The sequence below is a fragment of the Musca autumnalis genome, unplaced genomic scaffold (genome assembly GCF_047663935.1).
Source record: "Musca autumnalis isolate F117 unplaced genomic scaffold, ASM4766393v1 scaffold_5, whole genome shotgun sequence".
Classification (NCBI taxonomy): Eukaryota; Metazoa; Arthropoda; class Insecta; order Diptera; family Muscidae; genus Musca; species Musca autumnalis.
Window position 1 is genome coordinate 169,948,339 of NW_027412088.1, and position 22,106 is coordinate 169,970,444.

The 22,106-nt window shown below is 37.6% G+C and overlaps 1 protein-coding gene across 1 annotated transcript; it reads right to left on the reverse strand.

Annotated features, from left to right (window-relative positions):
* Positions 1–197: 197 nt before the first annotated feature.
* Positions 198–6,848, reverse strand: LOC141386833 (uncharacterized; the record flags this gene model as incomplete). The annotated part of the gene is made up of 4 exons (XM_073955740.1): positions 198–372; positions 477–841; positions 1,504–1,666; positions 6,727–6,848. Coding segments are annotated over 4 exons (825 nt in total), but the record flags the coding sequence as incomplete, so codon positions are not given.
* Positions 6,849–22,106: the final 15,258 nt, after the last annotated feature.

Consider the following 22,106-nt stretch of genomic DNA (forward strand, 5'->3'; position numbering starts at 1 on the left):
CCATATGGGTACATTTATTACCAAGGCTATGTTGTGGTTGGGGTCTTTGCTATTTTCTATTTTAAATGTAACCCAGTAGGCATTGTTGCTTGATATCCACATTGTGGGGTGATCCTCTTGGCTTTGAAATATAGTCCTATCGTGAGTAATGCTTTCATTATTGATATTCTTTTCCACAATATTTTTTCTATATTCCGTTATGCGAACGAGGGGTGTTTGATTACCCTAGTATGGCCCATATATTCCTCACGAACATGTGTAAATCTATCCAGCAGACAATCAACAGCTTTGGGATAACTCGACTGACAGTCAACACCATCTAGACCCATTTGCCAGGCATTTACATAATGTGATTCTAGGTTGCGATGAGGCCTTAAAAAGGGATAATATCAAAAATAACATTTATATTTAAATTGTATTAAAAAATCTACACGTAGCAACCGACTTTGTTAAACACTCTCTTCTTAATTTCTTACCTCAAAAACCGATACAATATTTCAGCATACAGACCCTGATGTACATCGATTTGGGCATTTTCACATATTGCCTTTAGCAAACACTCGCGGCCATTTTCATTTTGCCTAGTCATAAGGTTTTCCATCCATGTGTAAAGAAATAACTGAGGCTCATCTTTTTCGAAATTATTTAACGGTTCCATAACAGGTCCCAAATAATTAACTCCATCAAATTTATTTTGCAAAGCTCTTACATGCCAGCTATTCCACCAATGAAGAGCTGTAGTGGGTATACCATAATTAAATTGCAGATTATTGGCTACAGCCAGGGTACGCCACGGACGATGATCGCCCAAATCAATGGGATAACCGTAACCAAAATTAAGCTGGAAATTAATAATGAAGAATGGATTATTAACATAACTAATTAAAGTGGATGCGTCATTTCTGGTAAAAGAATAAAGAAAATTTCGAACTGGTTTCCCTTTGTCCTCTTTCTTTTACCAGATATGACGCAAAACTCTCGGTACATAGGAAGCATGGAATTCTTGCTGAAAAAAAAAGAAATGAACAGACTATTTGGAACTATGTTGCCCTTTACCAACAGTAGAGTTGCGCAATCTAGTTCCTGGAGCGGATCGATCGTTCTAGTGCCTTTTCCCAAAAGGAACTAGTGCCTTAATATAGTTCCATAGTTCCGAGGGCGATATAGTTCAATGAATCGTTCTCTTCCGTCTTGAGGATGTTATTTACGTTTATTTTACCATGCAACCGTATCTGAATGATGATCGAACCGAATGTGAAAGATCGAAGTGAATGTGGAATTAAAGGAAGAAATGAACTGGAACTATATGAAATAAAGGAACTATATAAATGCAAGAGCCGGATATAGTTCCAATAGTTCCTTGTCCGGAATAGTTCCTTGGAACTAGTTCGTTCCGGAACTACACAACTCTAGACAACAGCTTATGCGCCGAGGCTTTTGGATATACAAATTGAAGGCGATATCATAAACTCACTTCCATGATTATCTTTTTAATGGACTTACCTTAAATACACCCTGTTTTGGATAAATTAAATGACGTTTTTGTCGTCGATGTTCTCTCCAATGTGTTAGTTTTACATTCGTTAGTGTAGCATTTGACCGGTCTTCCGTTTCGTAAGCCCGTATAATTGTGGGCAATACGGACGCATACAAAATACATAAAGTTCTGAAAGAAAAAAAATAATTATAAAATTAAAGTTTGCATTATTAGAGAAGAAAATTACGGCAACTCAAAGACGAAGCTAACGGAATACTACATGAACAATGGCAAAAAAGAGAGGGAAATTTGTACCAAGGCCAGCTGTACTTTTGTACATCATCCAATTTATACGATGACGAACTCAATACCTCAGTCGTTCCAGCGATCGTAGTCACCGACAAACTGGCCTTGCTTTTTTTCTCTGTGGAAATAGCTAATTCCTTTAAACCTGGACCGACGAATAGACAGAAGATCCGTACATCAGCCGAAACTGATCGAACTAAGTAGCCTTCCATGTTAGGACGCTACAGAGGGTGGAACCCCCATCAAAGTTGTAACCGAAAATGTGTTTGGCCAAGCAGAAGAGGACTTACGAAAGGCGATGCACTACCTCAGGAAGTACAATCGATATGTTAATCCATCTACCTCCACGAGAGAATGTAAATTGATCAGAATCATTCTCAATGTAATGGGCAATTTTAAAAAGATCTCACCCACATTTGTCCAAGAGACATCCTGATCTTAATGACCGAAGAAAGCAAGTTGAGTTCAATGTGCATATCCTATAGTGCGTAAAGGCCTAGGTACATATGAATCCTTGATGGCTGGCTTTCTTGCTCCGTTTCATTTCTGACATAATAAAAATAAAAGAATAGGCCAACCTAGTTCGAAATTGGGTCGTTCTTCTCCACCGTAGGATGGAGGTACATTGTATATTAAGTTTGTCATTCCGTTTGTAACTACTCGAAATAATCATTGTAGACCCCACAAACTATATATATTCTTGATCAGCGTGAAATTCTACATCGATATAGCCATGTCCGTCGGTATTGAAAGCGGGCTATGTAGGTCCACGTTTTCGTATAGCCCCCATACAAAATGACGCGTGACGCGTCGTCGTTTTAAGGAATTTTTAAGATATTTTCCCATTTTACCACCGAATTGGTTGTAATTTGGTATTTCGTGTCTCCAAAGGCCAAAAAACATTTCTACCAAAGTTTGTTTATATAGGTCCACGTTTTGGTATAGCCCTCATATAACGCCACATATAAAGTACGCGTCACTTAATATAAATTCAAATCAAAATATAAATTGTCCTTTAAATTTGTTAGCTTACGGTGTAAACGGTCTAAGTGGAAAATATCATCATCACGATTTTTTTTCATATTTGGAAAACGTTCATATCTTTATACCTTTTGAAACCCATGTAGAAGAAAATAACGAAGAGAAATATAAACATATGTAGGTTCAAAAATGTTCATATTTATTGGAAGACAGCAACAAGGAATAGCAATAGAGGGAGAGCGATAGGCGACTAAGTATGTGGCGTCAGAAAGGATACGGAAATAAATGGCATTAAACACACATTACTAAAAAGAAATGAGATGGACATTTTACTACTCGAAATTGGAAAAACCAAGTTCGAGGTAATCCAGTCTATTTGAGAACGTCAAATTGGCATGTAAACTTCCAACAACTAAAGGAAACAGTAGAGGGCAATGATGCACCGAAAATAGTTATAGACGATCACAATGGAAGAATCGGGGAGGACCAGGTATTTCCTGAAAAGATGGTAGCAGAATACCAAATAAGCCATAAAAGGAATTCGAGCGATAAGACAATCAGTGCGAACGGAAAAAAGTATATAGATTTTTGTAATAGTAATGGTATGGTCATAATAAATGGAAGAATTGAGGGAGATGAAAATGGAAGTTTTACTTTCGCAAATACGAATAGAAGTTCTGTCATTGATTTATGTGCTGTGTCTTTTGATATAATCCCAAATGTGAAGTCCTTTTCCATCGATAGTCCGATCATTGGCCTTTGGCAATTACACTGCAGAATGAAAAGGAAAAGAGAGATACAAATAAATTGACTCTTATGCCGAAACTTATTTGGAAACCTCAGAATAAAAATAGGTATCAAGCAGCCTTCAGGAAAATGAGATCATTATCTGAAAATACGTCTTTGTTGGAATTTATTAAAATCATTACAGTATCGTATCCTAAAATATCATATCGAAAAAGATTGAGTACAAAAATACATAGATTGACAATGAATGTCTGCGATTAAGGGAGAAGTTGATGAAATTATTGAGGGTCTACAAAACATAACGATCACAGAATAGCTTACTCCTTACAGAGAAAAGAGTACCAGCATCTATGTAAAAAGAAACAAGTAGAGTATTACGTCGATTTAAAAAGAAGATTGGATAGAATTTCGGATTGCAGATCGTGGTGGAAAGTGGCAAATGAAATCAGGCAGAAATTGGATGCCACATTACAGCTGAAGCCCTTAAGAATCATTTTGAATCCCTTCTAAATACAGACACACCAACACCTTCCATACATTATGCTCCTGAATTAACGAAAAATGAAAATCTCGACAAAGACTTTAGTGTAGCGGAGATCAAAATACAACTCTCCAAACTAAAGGAGAATAAAGCCCCAGGAGAAGATAGAATAGCATACGAGTTTTTTATGAACGCCACAGACGAGTTTCTCATGAGGTTATGTAATCAATATTCTTAAATTTTGAATGGATTGAAGATTTTGATATGTTTCGAACAAATGTTATATATCCAATATACAAAAAGTGAGATATTAACGATCCGAGTAACTATCGAGGTACAAGTTTTATGAATTGTATTGCCAAATTGATGATGGGTATGATTAATACCAGAATAACAGATTGGAAATATGGATCTAAAATACTAAACGAGTTCCAGACAGGATTTAGGCAAGGGTATTCGACTGTCAATAATGTCTTTAATCTTACATCAATAGTAAACATTAAGTTGGAAGATAAAAGAATGTATATGCATTTTTGTCGACTTTAAAGCGGCGTTTGAAACGATCCCAAGACAATACCTCATATACAAACTACATTGCCTAGCCTTCATAGAAAATGTGTATATGTACAACAAATCATCAGTACGGACGGGTCCCTATTTATCTAAACAGTTTGAATCAATAAATGGAGTTAAAGAGGGATGTCTTTTGTCGCTTGTGCTATTTTCACTGTACCTTAATGACTTACATGATTTTCTAGGAGGTGGTCTTTGTGTGGATGAAATTAATATACGTCTGCTGATGTATGAAGACGATATCGTTTTACTGGCAGATGATGTCGAAACTTTACAGGCAATGATAAATTATCTATCGAGATATGTGCGGTATGGAAGTCAATCAAACAAAGTCTGAAATTATGGTTTTTAGAAGGAGTGGTAGATTGGAGGAGAACGAGAAATGGTTGTACATAGGAGAATATCTCAGGATTGTAAACGAATACAAGAATCTTGGTATAATATTAACACCCAGACTTTCTTTCACAAAACACATCGAATATAAAACAAATGCATCAAAAACATGTCTGAACTTAACCTGGAAAGATTTCATTGCAAAACCCAATATTTCTATACCTGCAAAATGGAAAATGTTTCTCTCAATTTGCAGATCTATTCAAAGCTATGGTGCCCAAATATGGGGATATACTTACTTTGATTTTTTATTAAAAGAGTTTTGAAAATGTCAGAACATACACCAAACTATATTCTGGCCCTTGAAACAGGTTATGAGGAAGGATTCTTCTATACATACAGTCTACATCTAAAATATATAGCAAAATGCTTATTTGAAATGCAAGGTCATCGTTTGCCATATAAACTCTCATTAAAAATTATGGAAAGAAATATCTCCTGGTACAAGCATTTTAAAACGATGCTTTCAGAAAATGATATGCGTGCTGAAACTGCAGCTGAAAGCAAACGTGCGTGGAACAATATTTGTTGTCAGCTGTTGGAAAATATCAAACAAAAATACATAAATAATAATATTACCAATGCACAGAATACAATTTTTAGAATTTATAAAAGACTTACAGCCTGTTCATCAAAGATGTCAATATTAGGTGTGTACGATAACCCAATAATTTGTACAAATTCGTACAAATTTTTGCTGAATGCTGTTCGATAACAAAATTATCCAGCAAAAGAGAGCGAGTTTGGAGAGTTTTGTGACTGAGAACTTGCAAATTTTTGCTGGGAAAATTTGTCCCGCAAAAATTTGCAAGTCTGATCAGCTGACTTTTAATCACATGTTCAATGTAAACAGATCGAAATGTTAACATTTTCGACCAAGAAAATTTCACGATTGCACATTTTTTTAGATTCTAAAGCGTTGTGGATAGGATTAAAGCATTAAATAAGTAAAGTGCAATTTTAAAATTTATGTTTTTGTTCCGTTTGGTTTAAAATATCAAAAGAAACAAAAACAAATTTCATACATTTTCGGAAACAGCTGACTTTCTTGCAACTTTTTGCAAAATGCTGTTCGATAACTTTCTGCAATTTTTCTTGCTTGAGAGAGTAAAATTCACTGAGAGAGGTTGCTGGAACTGACTGAGTAATTATTGCTGGGAAAGTTATCGCACACACCTATTATAAGATAGGAAAAGTCAATTGTGAAAAATTAACTGTAGAGGGAGTTAACCTCTGTTGCTACGATATCATAGCAACATTCTGTTAAACGAAAACTGTTACTCATTGGAATATTGACAAGAAAAACATTAAAACTCAAGTTTGACGGCATTCGCTTTTGATTTTTTCATTGAATGAACAATAAAAAAGATAAGAAATAAATTTCAGCCACAAAACACGACGTTAATGTTTTCTGCCGCGAGAAATGGGAATCAAAAACGATTGGCATTGCTGTTATCAATTCCAGTGAGTTGTGTAGCCATCTGTAACCAAAATGTGGAACTATTAGCATATGTTTTTGGAAAATGCATTTGTTCAGGTCTTTATTGCTATACGTCTTTGTGTTCATGTATGTCGACCGAAAGGTTTTTTGCGCTTCGGAAGTGGAAAAAAATTATTTTCTGTTCATGTAAACGCCTTCGAAACGAAAATCTATGCGACCGACAAGCCATACGAAATAACACGTAAACGTACACTTTTCCATTCAATTCGGGTTTATGTATTTCGAAAGGACTGTCTCTTATAGAAAGAGAATGTCAAAATCACTCACTTGCTTTGTAGCTGCCGAGTAGAACGTAAACTCGCGAATAACACCGAAAATCTTAAAACAAATTTATGCAACACATTCTTGAAACAAAATAAAAATTTTATAGACACGTTTTTACGGCGGTTTCATTCTTTATTGTGAAGAAATCAATAAAATAAAATAATTCAAAATACCGACACATTTTATTTTTGAAACAAAACAAATCACACATATTCCAATGTATGTATGTATATGTGGATTTTGTTTTCATTTCTCATTTGGCTCTCATTTATAGAACATAGTTGTACAAATGTACATTCAAATTAGTAGTATTTCGCATAAGATACGTAACGGCGGTCGCACGATAGTTTGCGAAATACATGAACGCATTTTTAGACGGAAGTGAGTGCCTGCTTTCCTTTCGTACAGATTTCCGTGCGACATACATGAACAGGCAGTAAATTACGATATTGGTCCTGTTTATTGTTGTAATAATTACACCCAAAATCAAATATCTCTGATAATGCGTGCAAGAGGAAGTATGTTAAATTTAAATGGTTCCACGTATCGATCAGAAAGTCAACAAATCTGTTCTCTGTGTAATTTACAAGAAGTAGAAACAATTACAAAAATCCTTGGTCGCTGTCCGATTTTTAAAATGTTGAGAAAAACATATTTTCAGAAAATTCAGCTAAATGAACTTGAAGTTATTTGGATACTAAATGGTGGTGAAGATATTTCCTGGTATAGTCTATACAACTATTTAAATGAGGCTTTAAAGTACAGAAATATGTTAATAAACGAATTTAATTACTAGTTATAAATAAAAACTCAAATTTCCAGCATACGATTCATATGAATCATGCTGTAAATCTTATTTTTTCGAAACAAATATTTACATTAGTGTAAGAGATTAATTTGTAACATTTATGAAAAAATAAAGATACAATACAAAAAATATACAATACAAAAGTACGCGTCATTTTAACATATTTTGAATGTATTAGTCCCATTTTACAACAGAGTCGTTTGTAACTTTATATTCTGTATTTCCAGAGGCTAAAAAACATTTCTACCATAAAATGTTTATATAGGTTCACGTCTTGATATAGCCCCCATATCCCGATATTCGGTATTTTGAAGGTTTTAGCGTCATTATCACACCGAAATGGCTGAAATTTGGTATTTAGTGTTCGTTGGGGGTATAAAACTTTCCCCAGAAATTTTTAGGTATTGGTCCACGCCATCATATAGCCCCCATAAAACGGTACCTTCCGATATTCGCTATTTTGAAGGTTGTGGCCACATTAATCCACCGAAATGGCTTAAATTTGTGGTGGAGGGTATAAAAAGTTCGGCCTTAACGCTTTTCTTACTTGTTTTTACTTAACGGCCAATCTATGACATGACTCAACACCCCACGAATGATTCACGTATTTTGACCAAAACTACCTAGGAGTCAAGCGATATCGGAATCGATAACTCAATCAAGCCACACTCGTGCCACTTCAAGCGGCACATAGAACAAAGATTTTGGCCAATCTCCTCCAAGCGAGGAACCACCATGAAGAAGAAGACAAGGTTTTTTATGGAAGACCACAAGGTCTTCTTATGTAGGACTACCAAGTCTATGTGGAATTCGGGAACATAAGGTCAAAACCCCTTAGAGTGAAACAGCAAGTTCCCCATGGTGGTGTGATATCACCTAAACTTTTTACCCTCTTCCTTTACTGTATTCCACCCCTCCGGCAGATCTCATATGGATCGGTACGTATGCGGTTGATATTGGCATCGGGTGTCATTTTTGACGAAAAGTTAAACTCCGATGCGATAGGATTTTGAAAAATATCCACCACTAAATCTACGACCTCACTACACTTGGGTTGCAGATAAAGCAACTTATTGACCACACATAATGCGACCACGAAACGAAACCGTATAAGTAGGCGTGTGGTGTCTATCTCTGACTTCTAACTTTTTCATTCGCAACCTTTGATCATTAAAAAGCTCAACTCGAGAGAGAAATTAATATAAAATTAATTCGTTTAATAATATCACAATTCAGACTCCAAAATAAAAATAAGTTCTCGTAAAATTATTTAATAAACAATTTTAGAAGACCTCCAATATTTATATATTTATGCTTATCTGTCACTGGCAACTTATTATGAACTACGAAATTGTATTTTCCGGCATATGCTGGTCCTAAATTGTTTGCCATTGATTAATAATATTGTTATCACTAATCATTATAATTTTTCTTTTTTAATTTACGTACACAATTTTCATTTTTGCACAAAGAAGTTTTCCTTAATTTTCTTCCAATATGTATCAGTTATCACTTCTATTATTCAACGTTACATATAATTTTCTTTATATTTCTTTGTTTGTTGCGCGTTTTATCTGATTTGATTGAGATATCAATAAAGACTGGCTGCCTTCAAGACTACAAAGTTTAAAAGTAAAATTCGTAGATGGATATTTGATCTAAAAGAGGGTGTAATTAACGCGCATAATCAAACTTTTCTTTGACATCTTAAACCTTTGTTTTTGTTATCTCCATTAAGCGTATCATTTATAAGGTGACGATTTTTCATTCACGTGCTCCACACGTCAGAGATCGTTAACTTCCGATTAACATTAATAATGAAAACGCCTTAAGAATTTTGTGTTCGGTGAGAGTGATAACGAAAGAAAAAGTTTAGATGTTTGTTTTTTGAAAATCTTAAAATAGATTTGAAAATTTATAAACCAGTTATGATGACCTGAAATGGTCATTTTGATGTTTGGATGAAATTACAACGATAAACAGATGACAGAGGAAATTTTTCTTCGCGCGGGGAGAGTAGAAGTCAAAGATTGACTTGGTTTTTAATGGTAATGTAGATAAATGATGGATTTGAGTATGGCATAACAAGGTTGGTCCCCTTGCCAATCCAATAACTAGCTTTGCTTCGACATTAAGAACTCTTAAGATCTGTGAAATTTTTTTAAAATCAGTTTACTTGATCTACTTTATGTATGAATGTCTATATATTTTGCGACATTTCTATTTAAGCAGTTTCACCATTCGATAATTGCCCACTTTCGCTTCGCAAAAATGCTAATAACAAGTAGAACCAATCATGTTGAGTTATCATTTTAAAACTTTTCCTAAGCTTTAAATTAAGAAGTCAGGAAAGTGAAAATTAGATTATTTCGTTTCAAGCGCCATAGGTCAATTATAAAAAATAAATAAAAAATGCATTTTTATTTTGAAATTGCCAAAAATGCAATTTATTCGCAAATATAATTATACTCTACAAAACATTGTTTCTATAAAAAAAGAAGAACTTGTAAAGGTAATATTCCTATATATGTATGTACATATATCTATAAAATTCTTCGGTGTTGAATCACTCACTGACGGGCTTATCATCAACGCCCAGGCATATGGTTGAAGTTAGGTACTACTTATGAAAATTACCATATGGCTATTAATAATTATTAATTTCTGGTAAAAGAAAAAAAAACGACCGAGCCAAATTCGAACTAAGTTGGCCTTTGCCTTCTAGTCTTTTACCGGAAATAACCAAAGCCAGCCGCTTATGTACCGAGGCTTTGACTCACTAACATTCTGGTCGTCTACTAGGATCGTAAATCTCATGGCGGACAGGTCCCGATTCGGATTCATCCTGAAAGGATACGAATTGGCCAGCAATATCGATATCTATAAAATTCTTTAATGATGAGTAACTCAATGACTGACGGTCTGACCATAAATGACAGGGAGATCAGGAAGTAACTTTTGGTGCGAACATGCTCGATAAGTATGGGTTTTGGAGAATACACCCTGGAAGGTTAGTAAGTGACTCAGGAAAACCGCTGAAGGTATAATCATAAAATTTCTCAAGCAGGTCACTGTTGGAGCAAGAAGGTTGAGTTATATCTATTGAAGATATCTATTTAATTGTTTGATGGTGAGTAACCCACTGGCTAATCGCCCAGGGCAAAGGGTTGAGGTTAGGAACTTAAAAGGTAACATGTGATGCGATAAGGTCGGGTTTCCCTCAGCGGCCAGTTGTATGCACCGAATTGACTTGAAGGGCTTTTCAATAAGCGACCATTACTATTTTTGAAATGTTGAAAATTTAAAAAAAAAAAAATTTAAAAGATAGAAAATTCTTGCAGGTTTTGGAACTTTTTGCTTAGTCCATATTTATATTAGGCAATTTTCCTTGCGGCAATTGTCAGTTTGAAGGAGAGAGAGGTGAGGCACAACAACAACCCTCGCTTTCCCACAAACTGACAATTGCCGAAAGGAAAATTGCCTAATGTAAATATGGACTTACATAAACCTACCATAGACACATTTTTATATTCTTAGTCCATATTTACATTAGGCAATTTTCCTTGCGGCAATTGTCAGTTTGTCGGTGAGAGAGGGTGTTGAGAGGCAAAGGGTTACCACAGGCCTCACCTCTCTCTCCTTCAAATGACAATTGCCGCAAGGAAAATTGCCTAATGTAAATATGGGCTTAGCATTAATGCTAACGAGGGTATATACACTATACATATACGGGCCAAATGTGCCTCATCGAAATAATGGTTTTAGACCCCAAGTATGTTTGGACGAAATTCATTTCAGACAATTTGGAGTTGATTTAGCCATGTCCGTCCGTCTGTTCGGCTGGCTGGAGCGCACGATAACTCTCGAAGAGATCAATCGATTCAGTACAAAATTTGGCTTTCGTAATATTTTGTCCAAACTTAGTTTAAGATCGAAGATGTGTTATATCGGTCCATTCTTTGTGGTACCTCTCCCACAAAACTTCGAAAATGTTCGGAAAATTTGTGCGCACGATAACTCTTGAAGGGAGTAACCGATTTGGTCCATACTTTACACATCGTGAAATTTCTACCAGACTTAGATGAGGTTCCAATATGTGTTCAATTGGTCCACTCATTCGGTAACCTCCCACACAAAATTTGGGAAAAGTCCAGTTTAGGACCTGCTCTCGCATCGATTTGATTTTTGTTGTAGCAACTTGTATTCACTGCCCTCCATACGACGGTACAAGTTTCATCAGGGGCAAGTCCTTATGACACCGTGTGTAGTGGAACGGATCTGCCGATTCGGTCCAATATTTGGCCTTCGTAATATTTTGTCCAAACTTAGATTTAGATGAGGTTCCAATATGTATTCAATCGGTCCACTCCCTCGGGAACCTCCCACACAAAATTTAGGAAAAGTCCTGTTTAGGACCTGCTCTCGAATCGATTTGATTTTTCTTGTACCAACTTGTATTCACTGCCCCCCATATAACAGTACAAATTTCATCAGGGGCAAGTCCATACTTCCTGAGAAAATAGCCTAGAAGGTGCAAAAAAAACCCTTATGACACCGTGTGTAGTGGAACGGATCTGCCGATTTGATCCAAAATTTGGCCTACGTCATATTTTGTCCAAACTTAGTTTAAAATGGCCCATATCGGTCCTCTCCTTAGGATACCTCCCCCACAAAAGTGTCCAAATGCAGTTTAGGGTCTGTTCGGAGATCCTTTGGAAATTTATACCGATGATGTTCTTTGTGGTCCTGTATACAGTCAAATTATGTTTTCCGTGGACAAGTCCATGCTTCCTGGCATACTGCTCCAACAGGTGTACGATGACCCACTTAAATGACTAGTGGGCGCGATATCTATCGAAAAGATATGACTCTCAAAATAAGATCCACTTCCGTAATGCACTATGTTAGTCCATTCCCTCCTCCGCAAAACTTTTGAACTTTAATCCTAATCCATATTTTTGTCGGCAAGTTCAAATGTCCAACAAGTGCCGCAAAAAAATGAAAGTTCCAATTCACATAGGCTGAGGGTATATCTCTGTCGGCAAAACTGATACTTTTTTACTAGTTTTTTTTTTTTTTTTTTGAAGGATTTTCTGCCTCTATTACGACGGTAAACGTTTTTTCAGGGGCAAGTCCATACTTCTTGAAAAAAAACGGCAATACCGGTCCACAACTTCCGGTACTTCCCCCCAATATTTAAAAATGTCACTAAAATGGTACACACGATATCTCATGAACATAGCAACCAATTTGGTCCAAATTTTGTATCTCCTAATATTTTATCCAAATTTAGTTTAACTTCTAATGTGGCCAATATCGGTCTAAGTCTAAGTGTAGTTAGGGTCTGTTCGAAGATCCTTTGGTAATTTATACCGACTGATACTTTTTTACTTGGTTTATTCATCAACTCCATAACAAAGCCCATGCTAATACATATGAGTTTAGTTCACTTCGTTGGAACTTCATCACTGACTCTAATGGAAATAGTTTTCATTCACTTCATGCCACTTTTCGATATTGAAATGAATTTCCTATTGCAGGGAGCTTGCTACCCGCCAATGTAATCGTGGGTAAGAAGTTGTGTTGAGAAATGTTAGAAGGACTTCCCATTGGGACGCCCCTATTATTACATTCCTCACAGATACTTTGGTATTCTGTCCCACACAGAGACTACGGTATTCTGTCAGAAACAGATACAGAAAGTCTATATTTCCGATCTATACAACACAGAAACATAGGTTTTCTGTCCCACACGAAAGCTTCGGGTTTCCGACACATGCGGAAGCTTCGGCTTTTCGTCACTCGCAGTGACGAACATCGGTTACCTGCGATGTTCACCGAACTTCATCATATCGTCCACCCTGATCATCATCGGCCGAGATCTCTAACTCCATTATGTCGTCGTCAATCGAATAATCATCAATCAACACGTTACCAATCATCATTAAATCGTAAAACCCGATTGTCAATCAGCTTCGTCGTTTCCGACCAGCGTAAAATGCGATAACCAAGGCCCCTCGTCATCAACAAGCATCATCTATCCTGAACATCACCATCACCTACCATCGTCATTATCAATTATCAGTCAACATCATCGTTCCATAGTGACCAATCATCCTTATCATCATGGACGCGACTGGACTTACCCTAGCCAACGAGAAAACCACGTTACAATAGATTGGTTCGAGTTCTTTATGCTTGTGCCGGGATAGAGAAGAAACTGGATGGATCTGCTCCGTTCATCAGTTCCGTATCCACAGCATATGAAACGTAATGACTGCATGAAATGGATAAAATTCCTAGGCTGCTCAGTTCTTAACCGCCTCCAAAAGTACTGCAATATGAGTTATGTTGCTGCTTGGTGTGCTAAAACATCTACCCGCTTAAGGTCACCTTCCTATCATCATTTTTGTTAACAGACCACGCGATTTCAAAACCTCTGAACTGATTGACAAGAGTTCAGAGAAGTGACTAATCACCGCTACAGAGAGCTGTCCATTCCCTCAGATCCTCGCTACAAACATGCTGGTCGAATACCCGAAATTAGACTAAATTTCCCAGCAGAGGCTACATTACTTGCAAATGAGTGTGATGAGCTTCGTCATACGATCCCTGAAGACCCAAGACCGCCCCGGTACATAAGAGCATGGCATTCTTGATTAAGTCATTTATGGCAATAGATTAAAGAACGGTCGAGCCAAATTCGAACTAGGGTCTTTTAGTCTTACCAGAAATAACTTATGCAATAAAGCCAGCCGCTTATGTACAGAAGGGTGCTCGTGTTAGTGACAGGGCGGAAAGTTACCACCATCCACAATTTACGATGAGCTATGTTGAAATCCCGGGGTTAAATATTTAAAAAGTATTCTCAATCTATCGGTAACCACAGACATTGTACCAGAAGCGTGACAGAGTTTCCCGTAACTGAAGGCCGATCTTCCTTATGCCGACAGAAGCGAAGATTCTAGAGGTACTACTGCTCCCAATGGCGAGAAGCTGTTTCCCAGAAAATGCACAGCGCCATAACAGCATTAAACACCATATCCACACATAATAGGCCAGAACAGGCCTTGCGACCGAGAAGTTATGGTAACGCTAGACCTATGCAAGACCTTCGATACTGTCAACCATGCCTTCGATACCGCCGACGACATAAAGAAGACTTCCCTCCAGTCGTGTTTGAAACGTTGGATAATCAACGATTTGTGTAGATGGCAGTCGTTCGTAGAATTCAAAAATATTGAGTGCAAGTACTTTTTTGAAATTCGGCATCTTTCAGGTGGCACAAAGATCGCAATGAAGGCGGATGATTGTACGATCTTGGCGTCGGGTGGTCCTATCGTCGATGGCATCTGTGATAGGTTAAATGTCTATGAAGATATCTGAATTAGTGCAGTTCTTCCATCTGAGGAATATGAAAATATCCACTGTCACACTTTTCACCACCTGGATAGCTGAAATAAGTGTTGGCCTCCTATGAAGCAATAGGCAGGTCTGTGGTAAGCTATGCGGCGCCAACGTGGTATGCAAATTTTAACGCTACATAGTGGAAGAGAATGTGCAAATCGATATATTCGAAATTAGAACATAAGCTACGTCTGCAAGAAATGATAGGATGTGCAAAGTTTGAAACAAATCAAAATTTGGATCTTGCGAATCCGGCAACAAACGGGCGCACAGAACTAAATTGCCTGAAATGGATTTCCACCAAACATACTTGGGATCAAAACCATTATTTCGATTAGGCACATTTTTGATCGCAACAAAGTTTATATACCCTCGGCAGCATAACGCTGTCTTACCGGCCACACTGAGCGCATTTCACAGTATGTATTTCATATCACTTTTCTTTTTGTCAGATTTTCAAGAATGTAATTCTCATGACTTTATTTTCTTGCTATAAACGCACTTTTTTGATGAAAAAGAAAACATTTGTTTATTAATTAACAAGTGTTAATTGTGTGACACGCTTCTTCTTTCATTAAACATTTTTGATTTCTTATTTTATTTTCTGTGTGTGTGTGCGTTTTTAAAAGAAGTGTGAAAGTTTGCCGAGAATATCAAGTTAACCCCATTTTAAATATTTGATGAATTATGTGTAACGTCACGAAATTGGCGGTTAGGTGAAACACACTAATGTCATCCACCCACCAAAAATAGTTTCATTTTCGTTTGGCATTTTTCCGCTCTTATTCACTTTCGTCTTTCTTAAGTTTTTAAATAAAATGTCTCCTTATAAAATGTCTTATGAATAAAATGTCTCTCCAATTAAAGCCTTAGGAGGGCATCGAAAGAATAGGAAAAGCATCACAACTTCGATTAAAGGCGACGCTCTGTATAAGGTGGGTTTATAGTTAGCCGGATTCTAAAATATCACGTCTCCCAATTTACCGGCGGCAATATGGATAAAAGCTAAATTCTTCAACTACTCAAGCACAGATATGTGTATTTTGCCCAAACCCTGATTCTAGGTGATTTAAATGCAGAATATGAAGAATACATTTTATCCGAACCTCAACAGTGAAATATTCAACAACGGAGTAGAAAACACTGAAATAGAATAATAGAAAACACTGAAAAATTACTTTTGAAATATGAAGTTCAAAATATTGTGCATTATGAATGTGGGAAACTGCAGCAATATATGCTTTGTTCCAGAACTTGCAGGAAGCTACTATTTTTTACTACGATAACATTTGTTCCTTTATGTTTTCGAAAAAAAATAGTAAAAATAAAAATAGGTAAAAAACTTTTTAAGTTAAACGGTTTTATGTTAAACATACATTGCAATGTTTAAGATAAATGTACTAAAAACCAAAAAATAATAAAATAGATACAGTCGTGGGAATTATAAACATATGCATAGACTAGACTAAAATAAAACCGTGGGGCACGTCAATTGTCTACAATCGTTGATTGAAATGTTCGTTTTGTAATGTTACACTATAATTAGGCAGTTGTTCAACCGACAGCGATGGACGTGTGATAAGTAGGGCTAGAATGTGCAAACAAGCTAGAAAGCTCGATTATAAGCGAGTTTTAGGGTTTCATATTGGCGAGCGAGTAGTACTTTGTCGTTTAAAGACAATCTACGAGCAGTCAAACGATTCCTCGCCAGCCAGCAGTGTGAATGTCCAACGATAAACTAGTTGAAACATCTCTTTTATTTACATGGAGTGTATAACTATTGGAATTTCCATGAGCAAGAACATAGTAACTAATTTCCTCACCGTCTGCGGGCCAACTGCCTAACGACGAATTAAACGATTCTTCTATCGCACATTAAGTCGATAATTTGTAGACAATTGACGTGCCCCACGGTTTTATTTTAGTCTAGTCTATGCATATGTTTATAATTCCCACGACTGTATCTATTTTATTATTTTTTGGTTTTTAGTACATTTATCTTAAACATTGCAATGTATGTTTAACATAAAACCGTTTAACTTTAAAAGTTTGTTACCTATTTTTATTTTCTAGTTTTTAGTTTTTATTTCGCATTCTGTTTAATTTAGTGTTTCATTATTGCAAGGTTTCTTGCCTGTTAGTTTATTGCAGTCCAACTCCTCTATACGTAGTCCCTGCAAAGATCTTACTCTACTAAGAGTCACGTAGGCTTGACCTTCTTCAAACAGTTTCGCACCTAAGTATACGACTGCGTGATCCACAGTGCTGCCCTGCATTTTATGTATTGTAGAAGCCCATGATAGTATTAAAGCCAACATTCTTCTTTCAGCCGTCCCTAATTGTACTTAGCTTGAAACTGTATGGCTTTCGGGTGTATAAGATGTACTGTATAGTGCACTATATTCTTTTTGTCAAGCCCTTTTATTTGATACCCATATTGGTAGGATTGATAAAAAAATTGTTATCAGCCATTTGGTAGCGGCGGCCATCTTAGATTTCAATTTTGCATTGTAAATTGTATTCTACTTGTTGAGACCTTTCATTTGATACCCATGTTGATGGGATTGATAAAACCTACGTTATCCGTCATTTTGTAGCGGCCGCCATCTTGGATTTCAATTTTTTATAGTATATTGGTGTATATATAATTGGGTGTCACCGTGGTGCAATGGCATGCACATCCGCCTTGCACGCTAAAGATCGTGGGTTCGATTCCCAGGCCAGGCAACATCAAATTTTCAGCGGTGGCAAAATACCCCTCAGTGATGTTGGCGACATTTCCTGAGTATTTCAGCCTTGAAAAACTTCTCTTCAAGTGGTGTCTTAGGACACGCCGTTCGGACTCGGCAATAAACAGTAGGTCCCATATCATTGAACTAATATGAATCGGGGTGCCCTCATTGATATGAGAGAAGTCTCCCTTGTCCCATCTAGGATGTTTGCGGAACAATTATATATAGTATATTGTATTCTGCTTGTTGAGCCCTTTCATTTGATACCCATATTTATGGGATTAATAAAACATAAATTATCCGCCATTTTGTAGCGGCGGCCATCTTGAATTTATAATGATAATGAATAAACATAATTGCATTGTCACCAAAATCCAAAGTGTATACAAAATTTCAGATTAATCGGTGGACAGGAAGAGGATGAAATTTGAATTACTAAATTTGACCCAAGAATAATACATAAAACAAACGGGGTGAGCTAAATAAAACCATTTAATTAGTAGATTCTTGCAGTACTGGAACAGACCAATAGTCCCAATTTACATTAGGCGAGTTTACTTGCGGCAATTTTTCTCGTTCCCTTTTAAACTTGCCTCTTGCATTTATACAAAGTTCCAATTTACATTAGCCGAGTTTACTTGCGGCAATTTTTCTCGTTCCTTTTTAACTTGCCTCTTGCGTTTATAAAAGGCAATTCTGTACCTACAAGTTTTGTTTTCAAAACAATGAAAATAATGTCAAATACGAAAAATATAAAAGGAATTGCCTGAAAATTGCCGGTACGAGCAATTTCCATTCCCCTTACGTGTCTCTCCTACAAACAGAGACTTGCCGCAAGTAAACTCGCAGAACTTCAAATGTGATTCAATAAAAAAAAAGTGAAACGAAAGAAATATTTAAACTGCCTCATATAAACAGTCCAAAATAATAATAAGTCGTTATCATGTTCATGAATATAACGCCCTAAAGTATGCTTTAAAAGTGTGGATATAGTTTTTACAGCATATAAATTAACCTACAAATAATAATGCAACACCCTGTAATTGACAATAGAACAGCTCTGTCTGGTTATCTGATATTTATATGGCTGCTTATGCTAGGTTTACATTTACGAAATCCACTCGATTTCAAATGGGTGACGTAGGGGATGGAAGATACCAAGGAACATGGCAAAGCCCAGGATTTATCTTGGTCCCTCTTTCATCCCAAGTGGACACTGACCTCCCCGTGGTGTCACCTGGGGAACTGCCTTTAACACCCGTTAAAGGTAGTGAGCTAACATGTGCCGCGCGTTCACCCATAAGAACGTTAAAAACTTGGGTTTGGGCGTCGGGTTAGTAACCCTCCCCTAGAAAAAACATCCTACTATGAAAAAACGAAAGAAAAGAAAAGCAAACCCCTCTAAAGTTGACGAACCCCGCAAACGTTTTAAGGACCATGATCTGCGAATCTGCACCTGGAATGTTCGCACTCTTTATAGAGAAGGTGCAGTCTTCGCATTGGCAGACGTACTTGAAAAGTACAAGACCGATATTACTGCCATACAGGAAATACGATGGATTGGAAAAGGCGTCACAACAACACCTAAAGGTGACGCACTGTATTATAGCTGCCATGACGTAAAGCATGAGTTTGGTTGTGGATTCGTAGTTAGTCGGAGACTAAAACATCTTGTATCCAGCTTCACTCCAGTGAATGAAAGACTTGCTGCAATTCGAATAAAAGCTAAATTCTTCAACATCAGCTTTATTTGCGCTCATGCTCCCACTGAAGAAAAGGACGAACAGACCAAAGATATATTTTACGAGCGCTTAGAAGAAACATATGACCGTTGCCCTGCCCATGACATTAAAATCATTCAAGGCGATTTTAATGCCAAAATTGGAAAGGAGAATATCTTTGGCCCAACAGTCGGGAAATTCATTCTCCACAGTGAAACATCTGACAATGGTATGAGACTGATAGACTTTGCAGCTGCAAAAAACATGGTAGTTAGCAGTACCAGATTTAATCATCTCGATATTCATAAGGGCACCTGGCTGTCTCCAGATCAGAAAACAAGAAACCAAATTGATCATGTTGTGATAGATGGAAGACATTCATCGAGCGTGTTGGATGTACGATCGTTCCGAGGCGCAAACATTGATTCGGACCACTACCTTGTTGCAGCAAAGGTACGCACCCGCTTAAACGTAGCAAACAAAGTACGAACAGACACAACACGAAAGTTAGACATCGGTAAGCTGCAATCACAACAGATAGCCACAGCAGCAGCATATTCCACTCAACTAGCCCAATTGCTTAATCAAAGCACTCCTCATCCCGATAACATATCAGCGCAATGGCAAAGCATTGCCCACTCCATGCAAACAGCCGCAGAATCCATACTTCGATACCAGAGACCTCCACCAAGGAATCCATGGTATGATCAGGAGTGTCGTGCTGCCACCGTAGAGAAAAATGCGGCATATAGTGTTACTTTACAATCCGCAGCAACGCGTAGCGCACGAGAGAGATACAGGGAGAAAAGGAGAGAGGAGAAACGTCTTTTCCGTAGGAAAAAGAGAGAGATGGAAAAGCGGGAGTGTGAAAAAATCGAGATGTAAGGGAGCCAGAATGAAGTTCGAAAATTCTGATGCTGCACTCATCAAACTGATGGCTTTGGTGCAGGCACATCCTCTTGTAGAGACCAACAAGGTAATTTGGCAACTGATACAGATAGTGTATTCAGGATATGGGAAAGAACATTTTTCAAAACTGTTGGTATCCAGTACCAGCGAAGACGACGAAGATACCACAGTCCCAAACCCAGAAGATGGTATTGTATGTATACCGCCCAGCCAAGATGAGGTAAAAACAGCAATCAACCGGCTGAAGAATAATAAGGCAGCAGGAGCCGATGGCTTACCAGCCGAGCTGTTCAAAACCGGAGGCGACACGCTGATAAGGTGTATTCATCAGCTAGTTAGCACCATCTGGCAGGAAGAACGAGTACCCGACGATTGGAACCTGAGTATCCTGTGACCCGTCCACAAGAAGGGAGATAAGACGGTATGCTCTAACTATAGGGGCATAAGTCTACTCCCTATTGCCTACAAGATCTTGTCAGGGATATTGTACGAACGACTAAAGCCCATGGTCAACGAGATAATTGGACCATTCCAATGCGGCTTTAGACCTGGCAAGTCCACCATTGACCAGATATTTACCCTGCGGCAAATCCTGGAGAAGACCCAAGTGATGCAGATCGACTTTGTAAAATGACTTTAACTGACACGAGGTCCTCAGTTAAAATAGAAAAGAACCTCTCCGAAGAGTTTGGTACCAAAAGAGGTTTCAGACAAGGAGACAGCCTTTCGTGTGATCTCTTTAACATCCTGCTGGAAAAGGTTATACGAGAGGCAAACGTCAAAAGAAGTGGCACAATCTACACCAATAGCCACATGTTACTTGATTATGCTGATGATATAGACGTCATGGGCCGATCAGTAAAAGAAGTAACTGATACCTTTATGAAAGTCGAAGGAGAATCTGCTAAAGTGGGTCTGGCGGTAAACGGTGAGAAGACCAAGTTGATGTCGTCGACGCGCAATGCGTCCATTGAGCTCGGACCGACTGTGGAAGTTGGTTCCTATAATATTGAGGTAGTAAAAGACTTCGTCTACCTCGGCACCTCCGTAAACACAACAAACGACATCAGTTGTGAAATAAAAATAAGAATTGTATTGGCCAACAGATGCTACTTTGGTTTAAATAAGCAGTTTAAAAACAAAGCCACATCTCGTCAAACAAAAATAACGCTCTACAAAACACTGATACTACCCGTGCTGATGTATGGCTCCGAAGCCTGGGTACTTACGCAAGCAGACATGGCTTTTTGTGTTTGAGAGAAAAATTCTTAGAAAGATCTACGGACCAATCTGCGTTGACGGTGAATATCGACGTCGCATGAACCACGAGCTGTATCTGCTATACAACAACATCAATATTGTTAAACGTATCGAGATGCAACGATTGCATTGGCTAGGCCATATCATAAGAATGAGCGATGATCAACCCGCTAAAAAGGCGTATAAATCCGGACCGCTTGGCGGTGCACGCAGAATTGACAGGCCAAGGAATATATGGCGCAAACAAGTGGATGATGAGATGAAAAGGCGCGGTATCCCAGAGTGCGAAGCAACAAATAGAGAGAAATGGAGATCTTTTCTAAGTTCGGCCTATGGAACAAATGTTCTGTAATGGGCCAGCTAAGTAAGTAAGAAGAACTTTCTATCAAAATAGTCTTGTTGTTTCACTTTTTAATTACATCATGGTCCGGACATTCCAAGTGCAGATTCGCAGATGTTACCTCACTTTAACGGGTGACACCACACTGAGGTCAGTGTCAACTTGAGATGAAAGGGAGACACAGATAAGTCCTGGGATTTGCCATG